The 26742-nt window shown below is 44.2% G+C and overlaps 2 protein-coding genes across 5 annotated transcripts in view; one reads left to right on the plus strand and one right to left on the minus strand.

Annotated features, from left to right (window-relative positions):
• LOC137563019 (disintegrin and metalloproteinase domain-containing protein 9-like) overlaps nucleotides 1–20395 on the plus strand; it is a 116022-nt gene extending 95627 nt beyond the window's left edge. For both annotated transcript variants that reach the window (XM_068274943.1, XM_068274944.1), the window contains exons 22-23: nucleotides 15177–15294; nucleotides 20247–20395. In XM_068274943.1, the coding sequence (XP_068131044.1) occupies nucleotides 15177–15280 (104 nt within the window). In that variant the 3' untranslated portion in view covers nucleotides 15281–15294; nucleotides 20247–20395. The remainder of the gene's footprint in view (nucleotides 1–15176; nucleotides 15295–20246) is intronic.
• DUSP26 (dual specificity phosphatase 26) overlaps nucleotides 1–26742 on the minus strand; it is a 41134-nt gene that overhangs the window by 5256 nt on the left and 9136 nt on the right. For 2 of the 3 annotated variants that reach the window (XM_068274950.1, XM_068274949.1), the window contains exons 2-3: nucleotides 8667–8838; nucleotides 4225–4436 (exon numbers count right to left, since the gene is read on the minus strand). In XM_068274950.1, the coding sequence (XP_068131051.1) occupies nucleotides 4225–4436; nucleotides 8667–8830 (376 nt within the window). In that variant the 5' untranslated portion in view covers nucleotides 8831–8838. Of the gene's footprint in view, nucleotides 1–4224; nucleotides 4437–8666; nucleotides 8839–16592; nucleotides 16987–26742 lie in introns of all 3 variants that reach the window. The other variant, XM_068274948.1, reaches the window with a different exon arrangement.

Genomic DNA, 26742 nt, shown 5'->3' on the forward strand with positions numbered 1-26742 from the left:
CCTGCGGCACATGTGCAGTAGCGCAAATGCAGGGACACACACACACGGACAGGACGCAGAGACACAGGGGTTTTATTATATAGGATACGACTACGTACTCTGTAAAAAGCACTGTGGAAGATATCGGTGCTATTTATACAGGATAATAATGTTAATTAGTGATGGGCCGAATATCAAGTTTAAGATTTGTGAATGTGAATTTCCGCAAAAGTTCGCGAAACTGGCAAATCTGCTGATCGCCATAGACTTTATTGGGCAGGCGAATTCTAAAACCTGCAAGGACTGTTTCTGGCCACAAAAGTGATGGAAAAGTTGTTTCAAGGGGTCTAACACGTGGACAGCGACATGCCGGAGGGGGATCCATAGCAAAAAGTCCCCCACAAAAATTACGGAGTTGACACAGAGTTGTGCTTTCATCTATAAAGGGCAGAAACTACATTACATTCCTAAATTGCTGGAATAAAGTTCTTTAGAGAGACTCTGTAACAAAATTTTGAGCCTTATTTTGTTAGGTTGAGAAATCTTCGGACGCTGTTGACCCTTCCACTTAACCCAAGGGGTTGCCCAGATGTGGATCTAAGTGACCACGGGTCTTCACCAGAGCACCCCGCAAGTGATGATGGACTTGTTGCGGCCTAGTGCCCACCAGGTCACAACTGGGATAACCTCAGGAAGTGGTTGGGAGAACAGTGACACCTCGATGTAGAGACTTCAGGTATAAGCAAAATCCAGGTACAGTCCGGGTCAGGGCAGGCGGCAGGCAAAGGCAGAATCCAGGTACAATTCGAGTCAAAGGGCAGGTGGCAGGCAGAGCAGAATCCAGGTACAATCCGAGTCAAAGGGCAGGTGGCAGGCAGAGGCAGAATCCAGGTACAATCCGAGTCAAAGGGCAGGATCAGTAATAAACAGGTCAGGAGCTCACGGCAAGAGTAACCACTAGCTGTCAGAACGAACAGCACTGTCTGTTTGAAAGGGCTGGCCTTTTATAGCCCGTTTGGCGCGAAATCCGAACTCCGGCGCATGCGTACAAACATACAGCATAGCCCCGCGCATGCGTACATTACGTGTGACCCCATTGCGTATCCACGTACACACGTTCCCGGCCGAGATCAACAAACTACGGCCAGCCACCCGCACGCGCATAGAGAGCGGGGAACGCCGTCCACGGAGCTGCGGCCCGTAAGTATAACATATTTCTTCTATCCTATAAGTTCCTATACCTGTTCTAATGTGCTCTGGCATACTGCAGCCTTTTCTAGTTGCACTGTCTCTGTAATAAATCTTATCATCTTTCCTCTGTCGGCTCTGTCAGGCTCAGGGTGGAATGTGCAGCACTGCTTGTGATAGGCAGAAGCTTTACACACCCTCTTCAAGCTCTCCTCTGAGCCTATCACACTCTGGTTAGCAGCCATGTCTTTTGTTTGTAAACACTGCCTAAAACTGGCAATTACAAGCCAGGATTGCAGCAGGGAGTGGCAGAAACAGCACAGAGGGGCCCAGGAGGAGAACATAATGAATAGAATGGTATGTTTTTATTGCAAGAATTGTAGAGTACAGATTCTCTTTAAAACGTCCGGCGTGCATCAGGTAGCGTAAGGGTTACGCCCGCTTCACACTGACAGACCAAGCGCCGCGTTTAATGCACCGCAGTCCGCAAACAACCACAAAGACCTGTACTGATTACATCAGGTTAGCATATCTTTGTTGTTACTAGTTGACACCTCCAGGACATAAATGTTAGTCCTTTTGTGCACACGATAATAGGAGTGCAGGCGTTCATGGTTTTCCAGTCTCTATGGTCAGGCTGAGGTAGTTCAATGACAATTAAGTGACCCAAAAAAAACCACTGATTCTGCAGTGAGGCCTTATACAGGGGGCAGTAGTGGATACTAGATGCCAGTAGTGGTGTGAAGGGTTATTGGGTTATGGTCGGTGCACTACTAGGACCAGCAGACCTGTCTACCAACAGCTAACTTGTGCACTACAATATCAATAAAAACAATGTATCAACCCTAAGAAGTGGTTAGCTGTTCAGGACAATGTGGTAGCAGCAAGAATCTGCGCTGAGGACACATAACCCAGGCCTACCTAACTCTCTCCCTGTCAGCAACTCACTGTCCCCATCTGCCTAGTACAGAAGCCAAACAGACCGCAAAATGTCTTCTGTGCTGGCTTTATGATAGTGGGGGGCAGGGCGGTCCAGGGGGGAGGGATAGCTGATTGGCTGCCATGTGTCTACTGACTGGGGTGAGGGGTCAAAGTTTGGCTCCATTATAATGTATAGGAGGTGAATCGAACACCGCATGTATTCATCTGAGGGGGCGAACGCGAACATCCCTTGTTCGCTGCAAACTATTTTCCGGCAGAACAGTTCGGCCCTTCTCTAATTTTAATAATAATGGTATTGTAGTTTTTTGACAATATAAAGGCAGGGGCGTAGCAATAGGGGGTGCAGAGGTAGCGACCGCATCGGGGCCCTTGGGCCAGAGGGGCCCCGAAGGGTCCTCCCTCTATCACAGTATTAGCTCTCTGTTGGTCCTGTGCTGGTAATAATCACGTCTATAGATGCTTTAAATAGTAAAAATCCTTAACAAACTGTTCCCCATCCCCTGCTTGCAACTCTGACACTGTGGTTGTCCTTAGCAGGTTTTGGTGCGCCATATCAATTGTTATGTATAGAGTGCTTGGGGGGGCCCCATGTAAAACTTGCACCGGGGCCCACAGCTCCTTAGCTACACCACTGTATAAAGGGACTCCGAGCAGTGCAGAAACTATGGAAAGATGCATATCATGTTAAAGCTCTCTTTCTCCTCTTTCCAATGATATATAAACCGCCGCCCTAGGCCTTTTAGTTTTCGCTTATTTCGCGATTGAAATTGCAGCGGCCGTGATTTCAATCGCGAAAATAAAGAAAACTAAAAGGCGTAGAGCGACGATTTAGGTGTCGCCAGAAAGAGGAGAAAAAGAGCTTTAAAATGATATCCATCTTTCCATAGTTACTTGTATTACACAGGACGACACTTTCCCCAGTGTCAGCAGCTCCATTCAGCAGAAAAAGTCGCCCTGTGTAATACAATGTAACTATGGAAAGATGGATATCATTTTAAAGCTCTCTTTCTCCTCTTTCTGGCGACACCTAAATCGTTGCCCTACGCCTTTTAGTTTTATTTATTTTTGCGATTGAAATCGCGGCTGCAGCAATTTCAATCGCGAAAATAGTGAAAACTAAAAGGCGTAGGGCAGCGGTTTATATATCATTGGAAAGAGGAGAAAGAGAGCTTTAAAATGATATGCATCTTTCCATAGTTTCTGCACTGCTCGGAGTCCCTTTAAATGTCTACAGATTTGCACTTGTGACACTGCTGCATGAGGAGCAGAGATAGGTGCTTGTAGCCCAGTCATGTATGAGACATAAGTAATAGGAAGAAAAGATGTGCTACATTAATACAGTGCCTACAGAATACAGCCTATGTTCACATACTTGTATGTTATGGACACTTTGTGGATCCACGCATACATCTGTTATGACTCAAACGGGGCCCCCTACATATATTCTGCACCGGGGCCCACTGTTGGCTTTGTCTGCCACTGCCTCTCAGCATTAGGTAGCCAGAAGCAGCACACGTATTAGGTAGCCAGAGGTATTTCCGTAGCATTAAAGGACCACTATCGCGAAACACTATGTTTTTAAGTACCCCCATAGTAGTACTGCATACATACGAAAGATGTATATGACAGAGGGTTTTTTATTTAGATAGCTTCCAGAGTCCGTCAGCTCAGCGCCAGCGTCTCTGCACTGAGCCAGCATACCGGTCTAACATGGATGTTAAAAAAAACCCCACTAACAATTACAAGTAAATACACAGTGATTCTTCTGTTTGTATACAGTAACTATTATAAGGGTATTTAAAAACGTAGTGTTTCGCGCTAGTGGTTCTTTAAACAAACGGCGGTGTGTCACCGCCCCTCCCCCTAACACACACACACACACTTTTAGTCATCAAGGGTTGCCTATAGTGTTAGGTGGCCAGAAGTACCCCAAGTGATAAGGAGCCAGAAGAAGGGGCCCAATGTAAAACTTGCACTGGGGCCCCTAGCTCCTTAGCTACACTACTGATTACTATAGGTATTTTAAATGAAGTGTTATCCAACTTCACATCATTCAAACATCTCACACTGGTAAGAGACTTTCTCAGCCTCATGATGAATGATGTCACACCTCACCTCTATCTCTGAGTGCGCGATGGATGAAGTCCGCTGCTGCTTGGAAGTGAACGCTCATATCATACGATGGGGAGTCCTGAGCGTCTATTCCCATGTACTGGATGTTCATACCTCGGTAGTACTCCTCTCCCCCTCTCCAGCGACTGTGCGTTGCGTTCAGGATGTGAGTGATCCGCATCTGGTAAAGTTCACCTTTATTGGCCGCTATCTCTCTGGACTCAGAGAAAGAAGTATTATTCAGAATGAGTGAATAAAGATTTGCAGTACATTACCGTATTTTTCAAACTATAATACGCTCCTGACCATAAGACGCACTCTGGTTTAGAGGACAAAGCCAGAGGAAAACAATGTATACTACTGCACTACTACCTGGTGTATCCATGGTGAAGGGGCATCTTGTGGATTATGCCCCCTTTGTACCTCATGCCCCCTTGTGTCCTCCTCTGTCCTCCTTGTGTCTTCCTCTATGCCCCTTTGTGTCCCCCAGTGTCCCCCATTTGTCCCCCTGTGTCCTTCTCTGCATGGGCACAGTACAGGGAGTCCCTGACATTGCGGCGGGTTGGAGGTTCATCTTGGCAGGCGTTCACAAGTCAGGAACTCCCTGCATTTATACTATAAGACGCAGTGACTTTTCCCCACACTTTTGGGGGAGAAAAAGTGAGTCTTATAGTCCAAAAAATACAGTATTTGACACACGTTTTTAACTTTCAACAAGTGATTTTAATGAGAACCACAGAATCTTTGTAGTCTGTAGCATCTAACAAGAGGACATATGCATTAAGATGGTTCAAGTGGTGTAGAAATAGGGGATGCAGAGGTTGTGACTGCACAGGGGCCCCTGGACCAGAATGGCCTATTAGGGGCTCTCCATCCATCCTTCTAAATTTTCATTGGTGCTTTGCTAGTAAAGAGCACCCCTATGTATGTAATGAATAGGTGGTCTCATTAACAAAGGGTTTCCTTGGAAGGTTTTAAAGCTTCATATCAATAAAGTCCTTGGGGGCCCCATCTAAAACTCGCACTGGGGCCCTTGGCTCCTTAGCCAAGCCACTGGACACTTCTGATATTCTGCTTTTCACCATCAGTGTTACAAAATAATAATTCCTTCAGGTAAATTATTATTTTTTACTAGAAAAGACACCTGAAGTGAGAGGCGGTATTATGAAATCCAGAAGGAAGAGGTTATAGCTAAATACTTTGAAACCTTTGGATTTGCAGTATTTTCTATTAACATATAGGTGCATACTGCCATCTACTGTTTTTCCCCTAAACTGATGCTGATTATTTAAGACTGGAAAGACAAAGCTTTATTTGAATAGGAAGCATTTCAAACCTAGCACTTTGCGAGTTAATCTACAAATTCAGAGTGTCATTTAAAATAGTGGCTGTAACCAAGAAACCATTTGTTGTATACCTCGTGACCATCTGTCCATCCAGATGTGCTGCAGTTTAAAATATATAGCAATTTATCTCAGTTGCATGTAGCTATTTTAGGCTTGTTAAGCCTTGTCACTTGTAATGGCTGAATTGTCTCATCTACACAGGACGGAAAAGACAGCTGTGATACAAGCATACGCATAGCTCTAATACCAGACAGTGTATTCTGCCTCTAGGATTCTCAGTATGAGCTCAGCAACTGGTGAGGCATAAGACTGAGCACACTGAGCAGGGCCACTGAGATTCCATGACAAGATCAACTTGGGCTGAGATCAGCTCAAGTGTGATGCAGGGGCAAGGGCTCCAGCACTTACTGATATTAATGCAGGTTTTATGGTGAGGACGCTGCAGCTTGGGACTTCTGACTTTGGCAAGTATTTCTTAGGGGTAATCATTCAAGTTGCTAAAATGGGTTAAACTAATGGTAGGGCTAATTAGAGGATTAAAGGACACCCGAGTCGAAAATAAACTAATGAAATAAGCTATTGTATTTATCTTCCTTCTCCTAAAAATGACTTTTTAAAATATTCCACAGTTTTATTTTATGTTTAAATCTTCTTTTTAAGTTTTAACTGTTTTATTGTTTTGCTCAATGACCCATTCATTGAAGTAAGCCAGAGCTAAAATCTATGCACTATTTACCCTTTTTATCTCTTTCCCGCTTAGAAGTCATTTTCTGCTAGGGAAGTGTTTTATAGTTGGAATTTCTTAACGGTGAGGGTCACACTGTAGTCACTTCCTTCACTAAGTCAGGACTGAGTCAGCCACTTGCATACCTGATATTTAAAGGAGCACTATGGCGAAACATTTTAAAATTTAAATTATGTGCAAACCTAGACAAATAAGAAATACATTTTTTTTCCAGAGTAAAATGAGCCATAAATTACTTTTCTCCTATGTTGCTGTCACTTACAGTAGGTAGTAGAAATCTGACAGAAGTGACAGGTTTTGGACGAGTCCATCTCTTCATAGGGGATTCTCAGCAAGGCTTTTATTTTTTTATAAAGATATTCCCTAAAAAGGTTTTAAACAATGATACTTGCTAGCTTCCCTGCTTGCTACACAGTTTTTTAGCAGTTGGACAGAGCAACTGCCATTCACTAAGTGCATTTGAAAGTAAATAAATCCCTGAGAGTCCCACATGAAGAGATGGACTAGTCCAAAACCTGTTGCTTCTGTCAGATTTCTACTACCTACTGTAAGTGACAGCAACATAGAAGAAAAGTCATTTATGGCTCATTTTACTCTGGAAAAAACAAACTTCTTATTTGTTTATGTTTGTACATATTTTACATTTTACAATTTTTCGCCATAGTGCCCCTTCAACTCTTTCAGGCAGAGAAATAAAAAAAGGAACACAGCATAGTTATTTGTGTGCCTGGCACTGTACATACCCATGTCTATCTCATCATGTCACATGTCACTTCGGGTATCCTTTAAGTAATTTTAGTGGTTAAGGCAACATCAAGCACAAGCATAGGAGTAGCTTCAGGTCCGGCTACTTTGGGTTTAGTGTTAGCTGAAAGGTGAGTATTAATGTTACATTAGGCTTAGGTTAGTGTTATGATTAAGTTTTGGTGATAGGTTAGTATTAGACATAGGGGTTAATTCACTTTTGTACAATAAAGCTATGGTAATTTGTGCAAACATGACTATAGGTTACGATACACTTTATTTGTATATAGACAAAGTTTAGTAAAGTGCAAGTGAATGACACACAAACCACTCAATGTGAAAGAAAAAATGTAGGAGAAAATAAACGGAGGAATAATTAATAAGAAAAAGCAAAGGAAATGTCTGTCAAATAACATCACAAATAACTGAGGGCACCTTAAAGAGGAACTTCAGACTAAACAAACATACTGTCATTAAGTTACATTAGTTATGTTAATTAAAATAGATAGGTAATATAATCTCTTACCCACCCTGTTTTAAAAGAACAGGCAAACGTTTGTGATTTCATGGGGCAGACATCTTTTTGGTTGAAAGGAGGTGACAGGGAGCATGAGATACAGTTCCAACTGTCCTGTGTTCTCCTGATCACCCCTCACAGTTGCTAGGCAATGAGAACAACATCATCAGAAATCCCATCATGCTTTGCACAGCATCAGGGGAAAAATGCCCGGGCAGTTTTCTTTGATGGGGCGGAGCTTTGCTAAAAATGCAGCTAAAAATGATGCTTTGGTAAGAAAAACATAAGTTCTGATGCTGTGATACTGTTAAAGAAACACCAAGCCTTTTCAGTGCTGCTGAGTAGATTTTTAGTCTGGAGGATCACTTTAAAAAGAGAACCTTCCATTAAATAAACAGAAGGAACCAAACATAAAACTAAAACCTAAACCTAAAGTATAGTCTTGCAAACACCAGATTATGATACACTTTAATCATTATAAGCAATAGCAAACATAAGATTCCAACACTCAGCACAACTCGTTATCTGATATCATACCAGCTCCCAACTTTTAGAGCCAGGAAAAAGGGACACCTAGCTCTGCCATTGCCACACCTTTAGCCACACCCCAATTTTACATGCAGTGCACCCCCTCCCTTCCCTATACAGTTTGCTGGTGTCTAGTGGTCTCCGCCTTCCACTACTATACATTTCCCTGGTGTCTAGTGACCCCCTCCCTCCCCTATACAGTTCCTTGGTGTCTGGTGGTCCTTTATACTTTCCTTATATAGCTTCCCTGGGGTCTAGTGATTCCTAGCTCCATTATAAAGCATCCCTAGTGTCTAGTAGTTCCCCCCTCCCTCCATCATATAGCTTTCCTGATGTCTATTGCTTCACCCCTCGCTTACTCCCCCATAGAGCATCTTCGGTATCTAATGGTTCCCAACTCCCTCCCCCAAATAGCTGCTGCCCCATAAAGCATCACTCGTGTCTAATGGATCCCCCCATCTCTCCAATATAGCTTCTCTGGTGTCTACAACATTGTACTTTATCCATACAATAACATTAAGCTACAACTGCTACTTTGTCAGATCACTTCTTTAGCATCACTTACTGATTTCCTAAGTAGAGCTTTGGCCACACCTCATCCGCATTATTACGTATTGTCTTTCCAGTATATAGGATCTTCTCCAGCTCAAACACACTCAGTACAGGGTGTTTGGACCTCAGTAACGGACCCCTGTATAAAGATCCATTAGAGTATCTGGATGCTGCCATGATTCTTTCTGTGGTAAAAACAAGAATGGATAATGAGTAATAAGGTCACATTTATCGGTACAGATATTCAGCCACATACAATAAGTAATTGCATGAAACAAGTTCCAAGTTGGTCAGAACCAATTTTTTAAGTTCTAGTTCACCCTGCTGGATTTTCTATTGTTAATCAAGGTAAATATGGGACTGTGTCATACTCATTACTCACACAATTCTCAAATTTGATGCAGACATTTCAGAAAAATCTCCTATGGAAAATTCAGTCACTTGGCCCAGGCAGCTTCAGAGTTGATGCAGAATAATGAAAATGTATCCAACTTGAAAATAGACAAATGTAATGGAGCTACAGTATGATTCAATTGGCTCATTTTCAAGCTGCATAACTTTGCATACGTTTGCATGAATCAGAATCATTTGACTTTCACTAATAATCCCTGCTCAGTAGAATCTTCTAGTTCAGTTCAGTTCTTCCTTACTCAATGTGTATTACTGAATTTAACCATTTAATTTAACCATTTTTGCACTCCCCCTGTGCAAATGAGTTGGCAGGGGTATATGTTCTGTGATTGACACACTGCACCAGGTTAGAAAGGCAAATTTCAGCTATATGCTACAAAGTTCTTTAGACTTTGAGAACCATCATAAATGAAATCCTGCATGGGTCAGTACAGGATGGACTCTCCATCTGTTCAGGTTATCTTTCTCTTCCCAGTTTTTTAAGGTGCCCATACACACATCTATTTTCTACTTGAAAATCCCTGCAGATTTGACTACTCTGATCGAATCTGATGGAAATTGATTCCCTTTAAATGTCTGACCGATCACATTGAATCAATTTTGACCAAAGATCGATTGAAAGTATTGATCAATAGATTCCCCACTGGAGTGTATTGAAAATGGATTGGCTGTGTGTGGTAGAAATGAATTCCTTTCCAAGAGGAATCAATCGCTCTGAAATATTGGGTGGAAATCTGTTTGTGCATGGCCAGCTTTCGTTTGATTCTGTTTCCTGTACTGTTATAGAGGATGGCTCCAGCGGTCACGGCAATTAAGCCGCGATAACATGTGGGCGCCGATATAGGGTAAGCAACCGCTATTTATCAGGAGGCCCATTACCACCAATGTAATGTACGAGCTATAATAACAATGCTGGTGCATGCTGTTACATTTGGGCGCAGAGGGCCAGCGGGCCTGGTGAGCGCATGTGGACACTTTGCACACGCTGAAGGCCGAGCAGCCGGGACTGCAATATAAACACCCCGGGGTGAACTGACGATTGGTGAGTGCGGAGGCTGAGGTTCCATGCAGCTACCAAGATCCTGAGTGGATGACTACATTGAGGATGTTGATCATCAGACAATCTGGGGCATTGCTGATAAAGATTTGAGTCATGGGCAACAAATCCCAGTGAAGCCGCTGTCTACATATCCTCCTTTTTTCTACTTATTTTCTATCTTCTTTCTGCCATATCTTTGCTTTTATTTCAGTCTCTTCCTCAGCCTCTTTTCTCTTTCACTGAATCTTGCTGATCAAGGTCTGCACATTTGCTGCAGGGCTGTTTCGCTCAAGAGTACCTATTTTAGCCAGCAGAACAGATTAAATGCTTGGTCCTTCTTTCATGTTAGATAGTACAGCGTTTATGTGAGCATAAGGTCAGAGCTAAAGCTAAAGGGTAGGGAAAATCTCTTCCTTCCACACCAAAGGTAAATAGACCATATTTAGGTTCAAATAAATACACAGAAAACCAACAACAACAAAAAAACAGAGATCTAAATACAGATTTTGTGTTGCTTAAAGAGACACTGAAGCGGAAAACAAATTATGATATAATGAATTTGTTGTGTAGTACGGATAATTAATAGAACATTAGTAGCAAAGAAAATATTCTCATATTTTTATTTTCAGTTATATAGTGTTGTTATAACATTGCATCATTCTCTAATATTTGCAGTTTACAGACTACTCAGAATTCTAAATTATTTTACAGAGCAGGCCAGTGAACATTTGAACTGTCCTCTGTAAAGAAATAGAAGATACAATGACTGACAGTTGAGATAATAAGCTTCAGAAGACAGAGCTCTCTGTGACTTTGAAAGTTGTGGAGCTCAATGGATCTTCTGCATAGATAACAACTGGAGTTTCTTAATTCTTCCTGTAGTGGAAACATTATTAGACTTATGTCTCTGCTCCTAATGTTTTATTTCTTATCTGTACTACATGTACAAATCATTATATCATCATTTGTTTTTTCGCTTCAGTGTCTCTTTAAAATCATTATTATGGTGGCCACACACCATACAATTCTGATTGTTCAGACTAACCAAATCTATGTAATATAAGGTCAACACATTAAAAATACTTTGAAAAGATTCTTTTGTTCAGTTGTATAAAACATAAAGATTGTTAGATTGAACAACCAAGATTGTATGATCTGAGGCCAGCCTTGATCCTAGCAAAGCTCAGTATAATGCGGTCTGGGGGTGTCCTGATCCCTCCAACTCTCTACCTTTCTCTACTTCTCATTAATTGTTTGGCTAATTGTCAATCTTATGCATAGTTTAATTATACATGGTCAAGTTATCAATAGGGAAGATGGATGGTGAAATTTGGAGCACTGGAGAGGTCTGTGGACCGCCCTTATCTTATTGAGGTAGTAGGAGAGATGCTGCAAAAACACTGTGAGAAACTTAAAAATATGATACTATCAGTTTCTAAAGTTTCTTCACCTTTGTGAAACATACAATTCCTCTAGATCAGTTCAATAAAATGCTAGGATTAATGTGATGTGTTATTCCACAATACTATATGCTTATTTTTTAAGACTGCTGATGTCAAAGCTTCCTGCCAGTCACCCATTTTAAACAGGCGTGGAAAATAAGCAACAACTGGCCTTGGACTGGTTTGTGCAATTTATGACTCGTGCAGGAAGAGGAATGTAGCTGGGGTGTCTGTACTGAAAACTACAGAATTTTTAGATTACTAATGTAACACAGCTTGGGTTTACTGCCTGTTTTGGAAACTTATAGTTTGTTGCAGATAGAAATGGAAATATCATTTTTAATAACAAAAAATTGCAAAAATGTTTGCGTAGCATTGGCGTTTATGGCAAGTTTGCAGCAGGAATGCCCTCTCCCTGTTTCCCACAATGCAACACTGAGAGACTGACAGATTGATAGCCAAATCCAACGTGAGAATAAGGGCAAGTGGTATCTAAGCTTATATAAGCAGAAATTGTGAATTTGGAGGTGTTCCTGCTGTGTAGATTTGATAAAGACGCACGTTTAAATGGGCGCAGGGTAGCAATACTTAACTATGACCCAACCTCTCCTTAATCTTAAAGAGAACCCTCTCCTGGTGGTGCCTATCCCCCATGGTGGGCACCTTACCTTAAACCTCCCCCCGTTGGGTGCCTAACCTCTTAACCCACCTGGTAGGCAACTAACCATAGCCTCCCTGGTGGGCAACTAACCTTATCTCTCCCCCGGTGGGCAACTAACCTTAACCCCCGCACCTAACTTTAACCCCACCCCCGTGGGATCCTAACCTTAAACCTCAGCGTTAAGACGTGTTCTATTTAAAAGGGTGATGACCCCTGCAGTGGGTGATGAACAGTGGCTACAAATGGCAGGCGATTTATGTCTTGCACTCTTTTCAACTGCTTTATTCCTGCTGCTGCCGGTGGTAGAATGGATGAGTATTTTATGACGCCTTGTAGTGCTGCTGGTTTTGATGTACAGGTTTTTACTTGGACTGCATTTACCCTTTAAGCCTTTATACCTCTGTAGCTCTGTCTTTGCTGACTAAGCTTCACAGAAAAATGAGCATTAACACTGAATTTCAGAAATCTCCTCTGTGCCCAACACCTAACATAATAGATAATTTTATCCAGTCTATTAGCCTTATCTCTCTAATAAATTTTTGATTAACTCCACAATTTGAACTGAATGAACAGGTAGATGAAGATTCTGGAACTCAATGTCTTCATAAAATTAACTCTCCTGTAATTCTGCACATTGTAATAAGTTGCATATTAAAATAATTTCATTTTCTTTCTGCCTTCTAATGCCTTTTCTTTAAAATTGCATTTTATAAAATTCATAGAGAAAGTCATTAAATAGTAATTATTTCTCAGCATGGCTAACCGTGACGCCGTTTTACGGCAAAAAGGGAATTTTGCCCATGTTTACCAAGTTGTGTTACCCACTTCAACCTCGCTTATAGTGGGTCTAACACTGTGGCTGGTGCACAACCATTGGGTCACAGGTATTGGCCAGGTGGTCCATTGGGCAGTAAGTGACACCCACCCCTGCTAAAATAATGTTACATTACAGTATCACAGAAGGGAACAAAAAGAATAAAGAGAGAAGTGGATCACTTGGGTCATATTCAAAGACTCCCTTAATAATGGGTGACTGGTTCCCAGAGGTACAGATTGCCCACCAAGCTCGAGGTGAACCAGAACTCCAAGGAGTGTGTAGGGAACATCACATACTCACCCCAACCTGGATAATTGCAAATACCTTCTGTTCTAAGAAGAATAACTTCTGTTTTGGATAGCATTTTAATAAGTGCGCCTTTTGATCCTTTTAACCACTGCTATGCGTTCTGGTTCACCATGAGCTTGCTGGGTAGTCTAACTCTGGGAGTTTCAAGTCCTATCACATAGAGCCACATTAATCCATGCCATGCACTGATGAGGACCAACCAGTCCATAACAGTCTGTATGCATGTTGGATTATTGTGGCTCTGTACAATTAGCAATCTGACACATCATTGCAGTCCAGTGGCTCTGGAGGCATGTTTAGCTTACAGGGACAAGAAAGGGATGATTTCATATTCAGCCATGATGCATTGTTGGAGACATCATATGCTCACTCCATTCTGAATTATCGCAAATACCTTCTGTTTTAAGAAGGCAAACTTCTGGTCTTCAGAGATAGACTTTAGGCCTCCATAAGCACCTGAATCAGTAACTTACTTCCATCACTACAAAAAAGTGTACAGGAATAACATGTATTTCTTTGTTTCTGCACTGGCAATATGCAGTGTTGCCAACCTCGAAAATACATTTTTACTAACAAAGCACAACAAATTTACTGACAGAACACTTTTTTTTACTGACATCTAATATTATTGAAATTCAATAAAAGATATCACACACTCACCCCTACGTGCAATACACCGGCAACTACGTGGGGCGCGAATGAGGAAGAAGAGTGCAGTGGCGGACACCGGACAGATAAAGTATTAACCTCCTTAGCGGTAACCTCATGTGTGACACGGGGTAAGCCGCCGGAGGGTGCCGCTCAGGCCCTGCTGGGCCGATTTTCATAATTTTTTTTTTGCTGGACGCAGCTAGCACTTTGCTAGCTGCGCCAGCACCCCGATCGCCGCGCGCCCGATCGCCGCTATCCGGTGCGGCGCGCGGCCCCCTCCCCCCCCAGACCCCTGCGCTGCCTGGCCAATCAGTGCCAGGCAGCGCCAAGGGGTGGATCGGGTCTCCCAATGACCTCCCGACGTCGCTGACGTCGGTGACGTCATCCCGCCCCGTCGCCATGGCGACGGGGGAAGCCCTCCAGGAAATCCCGTTCTTTGAACGGGATTTCCTGATTGCCGGAGGCGATCGGCGGGGCTGGGGGGATGCCGCTGAGCAGCGGCTATCATGTAGCGAGCCCTGGGGTTAATGCACGGCATCTGGGGGGGGGGGGACTTTGATGCATTTACATTTGGGGGATTCGACCAGGGGGTTTCCTTCACATTTGTTCTCGATTATCACAGCCCTTACCGCTGCACACCTTATCGAGCATGCCAACCTGAGATTTTCCAGCATGTCCGATTGTTACATGCGATCGATACATGCAACTGATTTCGGCCTGAAATTGGTTTGATTGTCAACTAGGCATGCTCTTTATGGCACTGATTCTTATAATATCAATAATAATTGTCTTATCTGACGGTTGATCGGCCACCAAGTCTATGGAAGTATGTCCACCTTTAGCTAGACCAGTGTACATTCCAGAGGGATACGTGAACTGATAAGCGGTAAGTGCTGTGACCTTCTAAGAAAGAGAGAGGGTTTTTTTTACTGACACCACAAATTTTTTCATGGACTTTACTGACAGCCCAGATTTGTTGACTTTTTTTACTGACTGTCAGTAAATTTACTGACGGTTGGCAACACTGGCAATATGTTTTGGGCAATGTGAAAAATAAGATATCTGTAGATCTATTAGCTGCAATAGAGGATATCGATTACAAAATAAATAAGAAAAAGGACAGGAAACTTACTTCTCAGTTTAAATCTGAGATGACTCATTATTATATAAATCAATCTTGTTTCCATCCTCAGGAGAAGATTCTTTCCATCACCACCTCTCTGCAACTGTTTTTGTTGAAATAGGAGCCACGAGGATATACGGGAGCATAACATTAGAGGAGTCTCTGGAGTACTGAGGGAACAGGAGCAGGTAAATATTTTTATGCACCACTAAACTGCATTCACTCTGTCTCTGCAAGGGAAAAAAAAGACCAGAGGCGTATCTGGAGGGGTACAGGCATGGCTCGTGGCAGTACCATGGACACCATGCCTGCTCCTGTGTTGTGCCGCCATGCCTGCCCCTGTGCTGCGCCCCCACGCCTGCCCCTGTTCTGTGCCGCCATACCCGCACCCGTGCCTCCCCATCACTCCGACCAGTTTAATTCTGTTATCAGGGGAACATGGCTACTTAACGTATCTAGGTAGGGTAGCAGTGTTAGGGAGTTAAGGTGCCTGTACATGGATGGTACATTTTTTCATTTTTTTCGATTAGATCATTTAGTTCGAGTATTCCGTTAGATTGAATATAAAGATTTTTCCAGCATGTCCGATCATATTTTTCTCGAAAAAAATAAATTTTCGACTTTCATTCAATTCGATCGTTTAGATCGAATAAACGGGAAAATCGAACGGTTTCATTGTACCGTGTATGGGCACCATAACCCAAGGACTCCTTGCTGAATAGGTGCTGAACAGGAAGAGCCGAAGTTTGAACACTGGTCTCCTGTGCCACAGAAGGAGGAGCGGGCCCCACGGGGGGATGGTGCCCAGTGCTGAAGGGAGCCCCATGATGATCTGTTTGCTGAGGGGCCTGGAGCAGTGACGCTATGTATCAAAATACCTAGTAACATATATTTCTCAGCTTCTAGTTTCTCAATATATAGTATATTCCAGGAGAATGCTAATAAATGTACAGCATCTTCTGGGTCACAATTAATAAAATATCTCATATACCATTTATTCATATTGTTTTATTATCAGTAAATCTATCTGATCTGTCCACAAAGCCACCCATGAGTTAGTGTCCACAATTGAAACAGACCAAGCAGATGAGAACTGCAGTATTTGTAAGCCATGTTTCACTACCTAGTTTTATGCAGACAAGGTCTGATTTGACCAAGAGATCTTTGGGGTTGAAAGTGCTCTTGAGTCTTGACCATCATGTATGACCTGGGACCTACTATTCTTGTTAGCCCTTGTTCTGTACAGAGCATGTACCAGTACCAGCTGAGAGTGGTGTGTAAATTGCTCCATAAACAGAAATCAGGTATGCTACTGCGCCTTCCTCATTCACTCTCCTCTCAAGCCTGCCTGTCAACAACTTTCTATCACTGGCTCTTCTCCAACTCTTTTGAGGAGCCAGATTATTTATGTAGGACAGACAATGTAAATAGACAGCGCTCCGTTTGTACCAGGATATCACTTCACTCCCAATAGAGTAACACTCACCCCGCCTGTGTGACCACTGCAAGATTGGTCAGATATCGCTCTATGTTGTCCAATCGTCTTCTGCTGGTTGGTGGTTAGAAGTTGTCTTTTCCCTGCGCTTTCCAGATGTCGTCCAGATGCTGCTGTTCCTATATGCAGTAGGCTCAGAGGAGAGGAAAAGACCTCACATAGCGTGATTCCGTATGATTAAAAAAACCTTTATTTAAAATGCACTTACAGGCTTGTGCAGGGTAACAGCGCTCAGAGTTTAACGGGCTCCCCCCCGTGCCTCTCCGGATAGGCTGGTTGGTGTCCTCGCTACTCGTTAGCCGCTGAGTACCGCTCACTCCGTGATAGTGCGTGCTTCCTGGTCGTCCTTTGGCTCCACCCTACGCGTTTCTGATCTTTGAATGAACTGGTGGACATTATTTATATATAAATTTAACATTCCTTTGTATAGGGACTCATTGCATGCAATTTTAGCGCTGGTCTCTACATATATAAAAGATTATTTATGTAGGTGACCCATGTGGACCTTTAACCACCCTGGCGTTCTATTAAGATTGCCAGGGTGGCTGTGCAGCAGTATTTTTTTTAATTTTTGTTTTAAATCATGTAGCTAGCCTAGCACTAGCTACATGATTCCCCCCTCCCTGCGGCATCCCTCCCACCCCTCCGACCGCCGCCGGCGTTCAAGCCCATCCGGAAATCCCGTTCTGAACAGGATTTCTTTTAGGGCTTCCCCCGTCGCCATGGCGACGATCGCGATGATGTCATCGACGTCATTGACATCACAGGGAGTCCCGATCCACCCCTCAGTGCTGCCTGGCACTGATTGGCCAGGCTGCGCATTGGGTCTTGGGGGGGGCCCTGTTATGCGGCGGGTAGCGTCGCATTGGCGCCGATCGCGTACAACACGCAGCTAGCAAAGTGCTAGCTGCGTGTTTTAAAAGAAAATTGTGCAAATCGGCCCAGTAGGGCCGGAGTGGTGCACACCGGCGGTCATGGATGAGCTGAGCTTGTCCATACTGCCAAGAAGGTTAAAGAGACTCCGTAACAAAAATTGCATCCTGTTTTTTATCATCCTACAAGTTCCAAAAGCTATTCTAATGTGTTCTGGCTTACTGCAGCACTTTCTGCTATCACAGTCTCTGTAATAAATCAATGTATCTTTCCCCTGTCAGACTTGTCGGCCTGTGTCTGGAAGGCTGCCAAGTTCTTCAGTGTTGTGGTTCTGTTATGAACTCCCCCTTCCAGGCCCCTCTATGCACACTGCCTGTGTATTATTTAGATTAGAGCAGCTTCTCTCTTATCTTTTACAAGCTGGATAAATCATCCTCTGAGCTGGCTGGGCTTTCACATACTGAGGAGTTACAGACAAGGGCAAAGCTGTTTGCAGGAAGAAACGAGCAGCCTGAAACTTCACTGCATGAGAACAGGGGGAAAGAAACACACAAATGATCTCTTGAGATTCAAAAGGAAGGGTGTATACAGCCTGCTTGTGTATGGATGTATTTTCTATGTGTGGACATACTGTACATCAACCTACTTCCTGTTTTGGTGGCCATTTTGTTTGTTTATAAACAAACTTTTTAAAACTGTTTTTAACCACTTTTAATGCGGCGAGGAGCGGCGAAATTGTGACAGAGGGTAATAGGAGATGTCCCCTAATGCACTGGTATGTTTACTTTTGTGCGATTTTAACAATACAGATTCTCTTTAAGCAATGGGTGGTTTAAGGTTGTGAAACACATGCACAGATGGAGGCTATCCCAAAGCATGGAAGATCTATCTCGGTAACAGCACCAGTTTGATATCTCCTGAAGGCTGGGTGCACACATAGCAGAAACGCTAGCGTAGCGGGAAACGCTGTCTTTTATGCAGCAATGTTAGTCTATGGGAGGCAGAAGAAGCTGCGTTTCACTGTGTTTGTACAATATGCATTCCACAAACGCTTGTAGTGTTGCATAATATGCAGGCTGGCTGCCAAAATGCACATAATGAAAGTCTATGGTAACGCATATACATTGCGTTTTTAATGCGTTTTTTCAATGCGTTTTAATTAAAAAGTAAAGATCTCTGATGTGTTTCCGCTTCCTGTTGTCTTCCTAGTGATTTCCATAAATAAAAAAAAAGCAAACAAAACGCATATGCGTTTTCCATTAGCATGCAAAATGCATGCATGCAAAATGTATGAAAAAAGTATCTGCGTAAAAAAACCTCAAACGCAAATCGCACCAAAAACGTTGTAAAAACGCAATAGCAAACCGCAAGCGCACCATCCTAAAACGCTACTTTTTCACGCTGTCATACAGTATGTGAACCCAGCCGAACTGCTTTTGAAGCTTAGTACAAAACAATCTATCACCACATATTGTAAACATTAGGACTGCTCAAACTCAAAGAATATAAACAAAATTTATTTTTGAGGACAAAAAACCCTTAGGGCCCGTTCTCACGGCAAACCGCTAGCGGCTCTGCAAGAACCGCTACACAATGTAGCGAGTGGCAGTGTTCTCACTGCCGCGGTTGCGGTTAGCGATAACTGCAACCGCGCTGCATGCAGCGGTTTGCCGGCGACGAGCGTTCCGCGATTAGCGAACGTGATTACTGTGCACAGCACGCTAATCGTGATCGCTCCAAAACCGCCGCAGTGTCCAGTGATTTTTCCGCGCTAATCGCGGGAAAATCTCTCCCGCAAAACGCCGGCGGTAATCGCCTGCGTTCTGCGGTTCTAAGTGTGAACGGGCCCTTACCCATGGCAAAAACCCTCAAATCCTAATGATACCGGGTATGGTTGAGATACAATGATTTTAACCACCTGCTTAATATTGTGTATGTCTCCCGTGTACCATACAAGAGCTCTAACTTATCAGGGGTGCGGGGCGCAGTAGAGGCCGACCTGGCGAGGTCGCCTTCTGAAACGGAGCGGACCCCGGGATCCTGGAGATGCGGCGTGGGACATAGCGGCTGCCAGGGGCTGGAAGAAGCCCCGGGTAAGTAGAGCTCATTTTTTTAGGTGCTCGGATGCTTCCTTTAATGTTAATGTTAGAAATTATACCTGTTTTTTCTAAACAGCTATTATCACTAGGGATTATAAATAAGGTCATACTTTTGATCCAGGGAGTTGGTATTAGGCATGGTTGGAAATGCCTATTTCCGATTTGGAATAAATTTCAATTTCCACCATTGCCAATTTCCATTTTTTCCAATTTCCGAGGAGCATTTTATTGGTCATTTTTTGCATCAGAGAATGCAAAAAAAGGGAAAAAAAAGGAACCAGAAAAACGGAAAGTCAGTTGTGATTGGTCTAAAATTACCGTGGTGATCCGATCTTTGCAGAAACATTTTGCATTCTCTGATTGGTCCAAAGCTTCTGAGTTCTGTGATTGCACTAAAATTAACAAATTGCGGTCAATTGGATTTACGATTTCCTTTTTCCGAATTCCGATTGGAAATTTAACTTCTGCGAAATCCGAAAGAGAGTCCCTGGTTGGTATGGCTGCCTTTTATGATTAGCATGAAAAGTTGATATTTTGAATATGGGATGCAGCAGTGATACACCAGCTGTTTGATAAGTTACACTATTATACAAGGCGTATTTAAAGTACATTTAATTATCGTTTAATGAGCACAAATGGCTGAGAAGCTTATTTATTTATTTTGAACGTTTAGGTTACTGTTGGAGGACTCTCCGCACCGAAATCTGCCGGATCCGCTTTAGGTTCTCACGTAATGGAACAAGACAGAGCTGTAAACAGTTGTTTTGTAAGCGCTAATTTTATGTTTGTTTTCATAATTATATTCCCCATTGCTAAACGTGATCTTGATGACAATACATTTATCTGAAAAGAAAAACACTTACAACAGCATTTAACTGCCTCACGCAGCCACACTAATCTCCCAGAGAACAGGTGCTCTGCTAAAGAATAAGAGAGTGACACACAGAGATGGCAAACAGCCACTGATTGGGTTTAATTATAGCCAGAGTTGACCCAGACAGAGCGCAACTCCTGTGCTATCTGCACATTCCACTCCATGGCAGTTATAGAGCACAGTGGTTTCTTTATTAGTTTAGGGGGATGTCAGTATTGCTTTGTGCTGCCCTTTCTATGATTTCATTAAAGTGTAACTCCAGGAACAACTTTTCTGTTTTCATTTTAGACAAGGGTTAGGGAAGAATGGCGTCATGTTCAATAATCACTGATCTAGAATAAGGGCTGGTGCAGTGCACACCAGAAGAGCTTTTCTGAGCACTTTGGCTGGGTGCACACATAACATAACATGAAAGGCTGCGTTTTATGTCATGTTTTATGTTAATGCTGTGTGCGTTTTTTTGGGTGTTTTTACTGCGTTTTTTTGGGTGTTTTTACTGCGTTTTTTGCGTTTTTCAAGCATTTTGCGTGCATTTTAATGCGTTTGCGGTTCGCATATAGAAAACACATATAGGTTTTGTATGCATTTTCCATGTGTTTTTATATTTCAATTAATGCAAATCACGAGGAAGACAACAGGAAGCAGAAATACAGCGGAAAAAAAATGATTTGGGGGGGGGGGGGGGGGGGGAGGGGGAACGCATGAAAAATGCATACCGTTGCGTTCCCATTGACTTTCATTATGTGCGTTTTTGATGCGTCTATGAATATTATGCAACAAAACCAGCGTTTTTAAAAAAGCAGGTTTGAAAATACAGTGGTTTGCAAAAGTATTCGGCCCCCTTTAAGTTTTCCACATTTTGTCATATTACTGCCACAAACATGAATCAATTTTATTGGAATTCTACGTGAAAGACCAATACAAAGGGGAGTACACGTGAGAAGTGGAACGAAAATCATACATGATTCCAAACATTTAAAAAAAAAAATAACTGCAAAGTGGGGTGTGCGTAATTATTTTGCTCCCTTAGTCAATGCTTTGTAGAACCACCTTTTGCTGCAATTACAGCTGCCAGTCTTTTAGGGTATGTCTCTACCAGCTTTGCACATCTAGAGACTGAAATCCTCACCCATTCTTCTTTGCAAAACAGCTCCAGCTCAGTCAGATTAGATGGACAGCGTTTGTGAACAACAGGTTTCAGATCTTGCCACAGATTCTCGATTGGATTTAGATCTGGACTTTGACTGGGCCATTTTAACACATAGATATGTTTTGTTTGAAACCATTCCATTATTGCCCTGGCTTTATGTTTAAGGTCGTTGTCCTGCTGGAAGGTGAACCTCCGCCCCAGTCTCAAGTCTTTTGCAGACTCCAAGAGGTTTTGTTACAAAATGTAGAAAGCTTCAAGGGGGCCGAATACTTTTGCAAACCACTGTACATATAAAATGCATCGTTTTTTATATGCATTTTTACGCAAGAAAAATTAACGGCAAAACTGCAGCGTTTTACGCAAAGCTAGGGTTCCTGCTATGTGTGCACCCAGCCTTTGTGTTTTTAAAAGCTCCTGCTAATGTTATCCTATGTGTGTGTGCTCACTGGAGAGATGTGATTTTGTAAAAATCCCCCATAGGATTGCATTAGCAAGAGCTTTTAAAATATCCAGCATTTAAAAAGCTCTTGTGGTGTGCCCCAGCTCTAACTGGAACTAGGTTTATTTACAAGTTACTGCAGCTCTGTAAAACATCATGCCATGCTTTGCTTTGTATACCCAGTGCTCACACTGACAGGCAGGAACAGGAATCAACAACTCCAGAACAGCATAGAAAGATCCCATGCAATCATGCAGTATCACAGTAGCATCACAGTGCCATCTACAGACCAGATGCATGAACACCACATTTCCCCTCTTGTTACAAAAATTACAAAAACTTACTGAAAAGGAACCCAAGGTGTGAGACTGATGGAGGCAGCCATATTTATATCCTTCTAAACAATGCCAGTTGCCTGGTAGTCCTTCTGATCTTTCTCATCAGCAGGGTCTAAATCACACACCTGAAACAAGCATGCAGCTAATCTTGTCAGATTTTATAGCTCCCAAATGTCCCTCTTTAGGAGGGACAGTCCCTCTTTGATAGCCCTGTCCCTCTGTCTCTCTTTCTTCCTCATTTGTCCCTCTTTCTATGTAAATATATATATTTCTCTACTAAAAATGTGTTTGATTGACTCTAAACGTTATTCCCATCCTTTAAAGGACTTACGAGGCCAAGTCCATAAAAAAAAAATAAAAAAAGTTAGCTACCTGGCTCAGCTTGTAAGGCACGGAGGACGCCGTCCGCGCCCTCCGTGCCGTTCCGCCTGGTCCCCGCCGCTGCACAGCCCCCCGAACGGTCCCCGACCGCGCGGCCCGGGTCGGGCTCCCCAGCCTGTACCAAGATGGCCGGCGGAGCTGGCCGCGGCTGCGCAGTCCGCATGGCCGCGAGTGCGGCTGCGCAGCTCTAAGGCCAACCCCCCGATCCACGCAACAGCGTGGTTCGGGGGGTTGGCCTTAGAGCTGCGCAGCCGCACTCGCGGCCATGCGGACTGCGCAGCCGCGGCCAGCTTCGCCGGCCATCTTGGTACAGGCTGGGGAGCCCGACCCGGGCCGCGCGGTCGGGGACCGTTCGGGGGGCTGTGCAGCGGCGGGGACCAGGCGGAACGGCACGGAGGGCGCGGACGGCGTCCTCCGTGCCTTACAAGCTGAGCCAGGTAGCTAACTTTTTTTATTTTTTTTTTATGGACTTGGCCTCGTAAGTCCTTTTAATTGATATATTACAAATTTTAAAATGTTAATACCGGTATGAAGGAAAATTAACCAGGATAGAAAGAACCAGCGTGGTTTGAATTTTAAAACAACATATTTTTCTTATGAAATCTTTATGGTATGCGTGACAAGGGTTGTGGCTTAAGTGTCCCTCTTTCTCATCTCAAAAAGTTTGGAGGTATGAAATTTTCCATAGACATCTGATCTGTATGTTTGTGTCTATGGCTAAAAGTATTAAAGACAGAGGGTCAGGAGGACAGCCAGGCAAACTGCATTATTTAAAAGGAATTTAAAAGGAAATAAACACGTCAGCTCACCTTGGGTTCCCCTTAAAAGAATGTGAAGTATGCAAATATTAATTTAGAACTCAAAGCAATACTATGCAAATTAACTTCATCACATAGTCCTCTGTCAGGTCTTCTGACTCTTTGAGTAGATCTAGTTCCAGGGTGTCAATTACGTCAATCGCGATCTACCAGTAGATTGCAAAGGACTGCTGGGTAGATTGCGATCGGCATTTAAAATAGTACGTTAGACGCTGACTATGCAGCGCCAGTGTACCATCTAATTGTGCTGCACTGCTACCCTATGCAGAGCAGCACACAGCCAATCAGGAGAGTCGCAGAAAGTGAGACCCGCGTCCAGCCCACCCTCCTTCCTCTCCGGCCCGCCCCTCATCCTCCCCAGCCGCGACTCTCCTCCACCATATTTGCGATCCCCCTCGCTGCTGCTGAATGCCTGGAGCACAGAGACTTCAGATTAGTGGCGACCCATAGTGGAGAGGAGAGCGGTGGGTAACAGCGCATTTATAGGAAGTGCTTTTCCTATATACGCGCTGTTACCCACCGCTCTCCTCTCCACTGTGGGTTGTCTCTAATCAGGGATGGGGGTGACAATGTGGTGGAGGGAACCTAGCCCAGCTACTTATATGGGGGTTCACCTATGCCTAGCTATCTTTTTGGGGGGCAACTATGCCTAGCTACCTATATGGGGGCATCTATGCCTAGCTAACTGTATGAGGGGCCCCTATGCCTAGCTCCCTATATGGGGTAGCTACCTATTTGGGGGGCACATATGCCTAGCTACCTATACTGGGGCACTTATGCCTATCTTACCTATACGGGGGCACCTATACCTAACTAACTTATACTGGGGCACATATGCCTAGCTACCTTTACAGGGGCACTTATGCCTATCTTACCTATACGGGGGCACCTATACCTAACTAACTTATGCTGGGGGCACCTATGCCTCGCTAACCTATACTTGGGGCACTTCTACCTTGCTAACCAATACTGAGGGCACCTATGCCTAGCTGCCTATATGGGGGGGGGGGGGGGGCAGCTATGCTTGACTACCTATCTCGGGGGCACCTATACCTGTCTATTTTAAATGTTGGTAGATCTCTCAAGCTTGCTAATTTTCAAAGTAGCTAGCGAGTCAAAAAAGTATGGGCACCCCTGATCTAATTGGTTTTGTTTCCGGTTCTCCAACTTGGTCATCATCAGTCAAGATATGATCATGTCTTTCATCAAAAGGAACATCGAACAATTTGTGCCTAACAGGTGCAAGATGGCCGGCAATCCATGTATCTCCATCAGATTGTTCACAGGTGTAAGGTGCTCATTGCCTTGCCACTCTGGCACTGTGATATTACTGTGATCTACAGTCCAGAAGTATGAACACCACAAATGGGACTGCTATAACAATGACAGCAAAAAAAACCCCGATATAGCGCTGAGTTAGCAAGCCTGTTTTCAATCCTCTATATAAAGCAAACAACAGAGTTTCCCCAGAGTTTTAGTATAATTGTATGTGATTAGATATGTTAAGCCAATAATTGCCTAGTTTGCATCAGTTTAACTACATGGTTACTCAGCAGTTAAGAACTGAACAAGAAAAATGAAAAATGTAACCTGCCAGTTTTTGTTTTTGCAAAAGTCACCCAAATTAGAAGAGGCTGGATAAGTCTAAAGGTGGCCATACACTGGCCTGATTCGCCGCCGTTTCGACAGCAGATTCGATCACTGGGATCGAATCTGCTGCCAATTGTTCGCGCTACACGCCGAATTTCTATCCTTTTCATCCGATCCCGTCGATCGCTCCGTGCGGAAAATTAACGTCGATTGCCCGCGGGTAGGGAGCGCGTCGCTAGCAGCGTTCGAGTGCCCGACGACCGACGCAATAGATCCGCATACATTACCTGCTCCGCCGGCACGTCTACGCCCGGTCACCGCTGCTCCGTGTCCGCGCTGGTCTCCGGCATGCTTCAGTTCCTCCGGCCCGGCAGGAAGTTTAAACAGTAGAGGGAGCTCTACTGTTTAAACTTCCTGCCGGGCAGGAAGAAGTAAAGCATGCTGGGGCCGGAGACCAGAGCGGAGACGGAGCAGCGGTGACCGGGGGCAGTCGCGCCGGCGGAGCAGGTAATGTATGCGGCGGGGGAGGGGAGCGGCGGCAGCAGCATCACCACCACAACAGATTGTGAACGGTTTCAGGCTGAAATCGGTTCACAATCTGTTTGCAGTAAAGGCAGCCATATGATCCCTCTCTGATCAGATTCGATCAGATAGGGATCTGTCAGTTGGTCGAATCTGGTGGCAAATCGACCAGTGTATCTGGTGGCAAATCGACCAGTGTATGGCTACCTTAAACAGATTCTGGTAGTGAATGACTGATTAACTGACTGCAAGCTGACATTTAATGGGAATGTGGTGGAGGCTGCTGTCCTCAATCCCTATAAACAATGCCAGTTACCTGGCTGTCATGCTGAGTTTTTGGCGTCAGTCTTCACAGACGCAGAATGCTCCCAGTTGCGGGAGCAAGACAGGGGAGCACACTTGGCCGCACTGCGCCGACTGGCCCCGACTTATCGATCTACCAGGCCGGATTGCAGAAGTTGTAGGCGATGGAAGAACGCGACGAGGGAGCGATCAGGCCTAAGGGGGCTGGAGGAAGCTCCAGGTATGTATACATTTTTTTTTCTTCGTCTCTGGTACACTTTAACCACTTGCCGACCGCACGCTTATACCGTGCATCGGCAAAGTGGCAGCTGCAGGACCAGCGACGCAGTACTGCGTCGCCAGCTGCAGGCTGATTAATTAGGAAGCAGCCGCTCGTACGAGCGGCTGCTTCCTGTCAAATCACGGCGGGGGGCTCCGTGAATAGCCTGCGGGCCGCCGATCGCGGCTCGCAGGCTAAATGTAAACACAAGCGGAAATAATCCGCTTTGTTTACATTGTACGGCGCTGCTGCGCAGCAGCGCCGTAAGGCAGATCGGCGATCCCCGGCCAATCAGCGGCCGGGGATCGCCGCCATGTGACAGGGGACGTCCTGTCACTGGCTGCACAGGACGGATAGCGTCCTGTGCAGCCCCGATTACCGGGGATGAGCAGGTAGGAGAGGGAGGGGGGAATTTCGTCGCGGAGGGGGGCTTTGAGGTGCCCCCCCCCCCGCAACTAGCCTGCAGGCAGGAGCGATCAGACCCCCCCCTGCACA

This window comes from Hyperolius riggenbachi, chromosome 3, assembly GCF_040937935.1.
Source record: "Hyperolius riggenbachi isolate aHypRig1 chromosome 3, aHypRig1.pri, whole genome shotgun sequence".
Taxonomy (NCBI): domain Eukaryota; kingdom Metazoa; phylum Chordata; class Amphibia; order Anura; family Hyperoliidae; genus Hyperolius; species Hyperolius riggenbachi.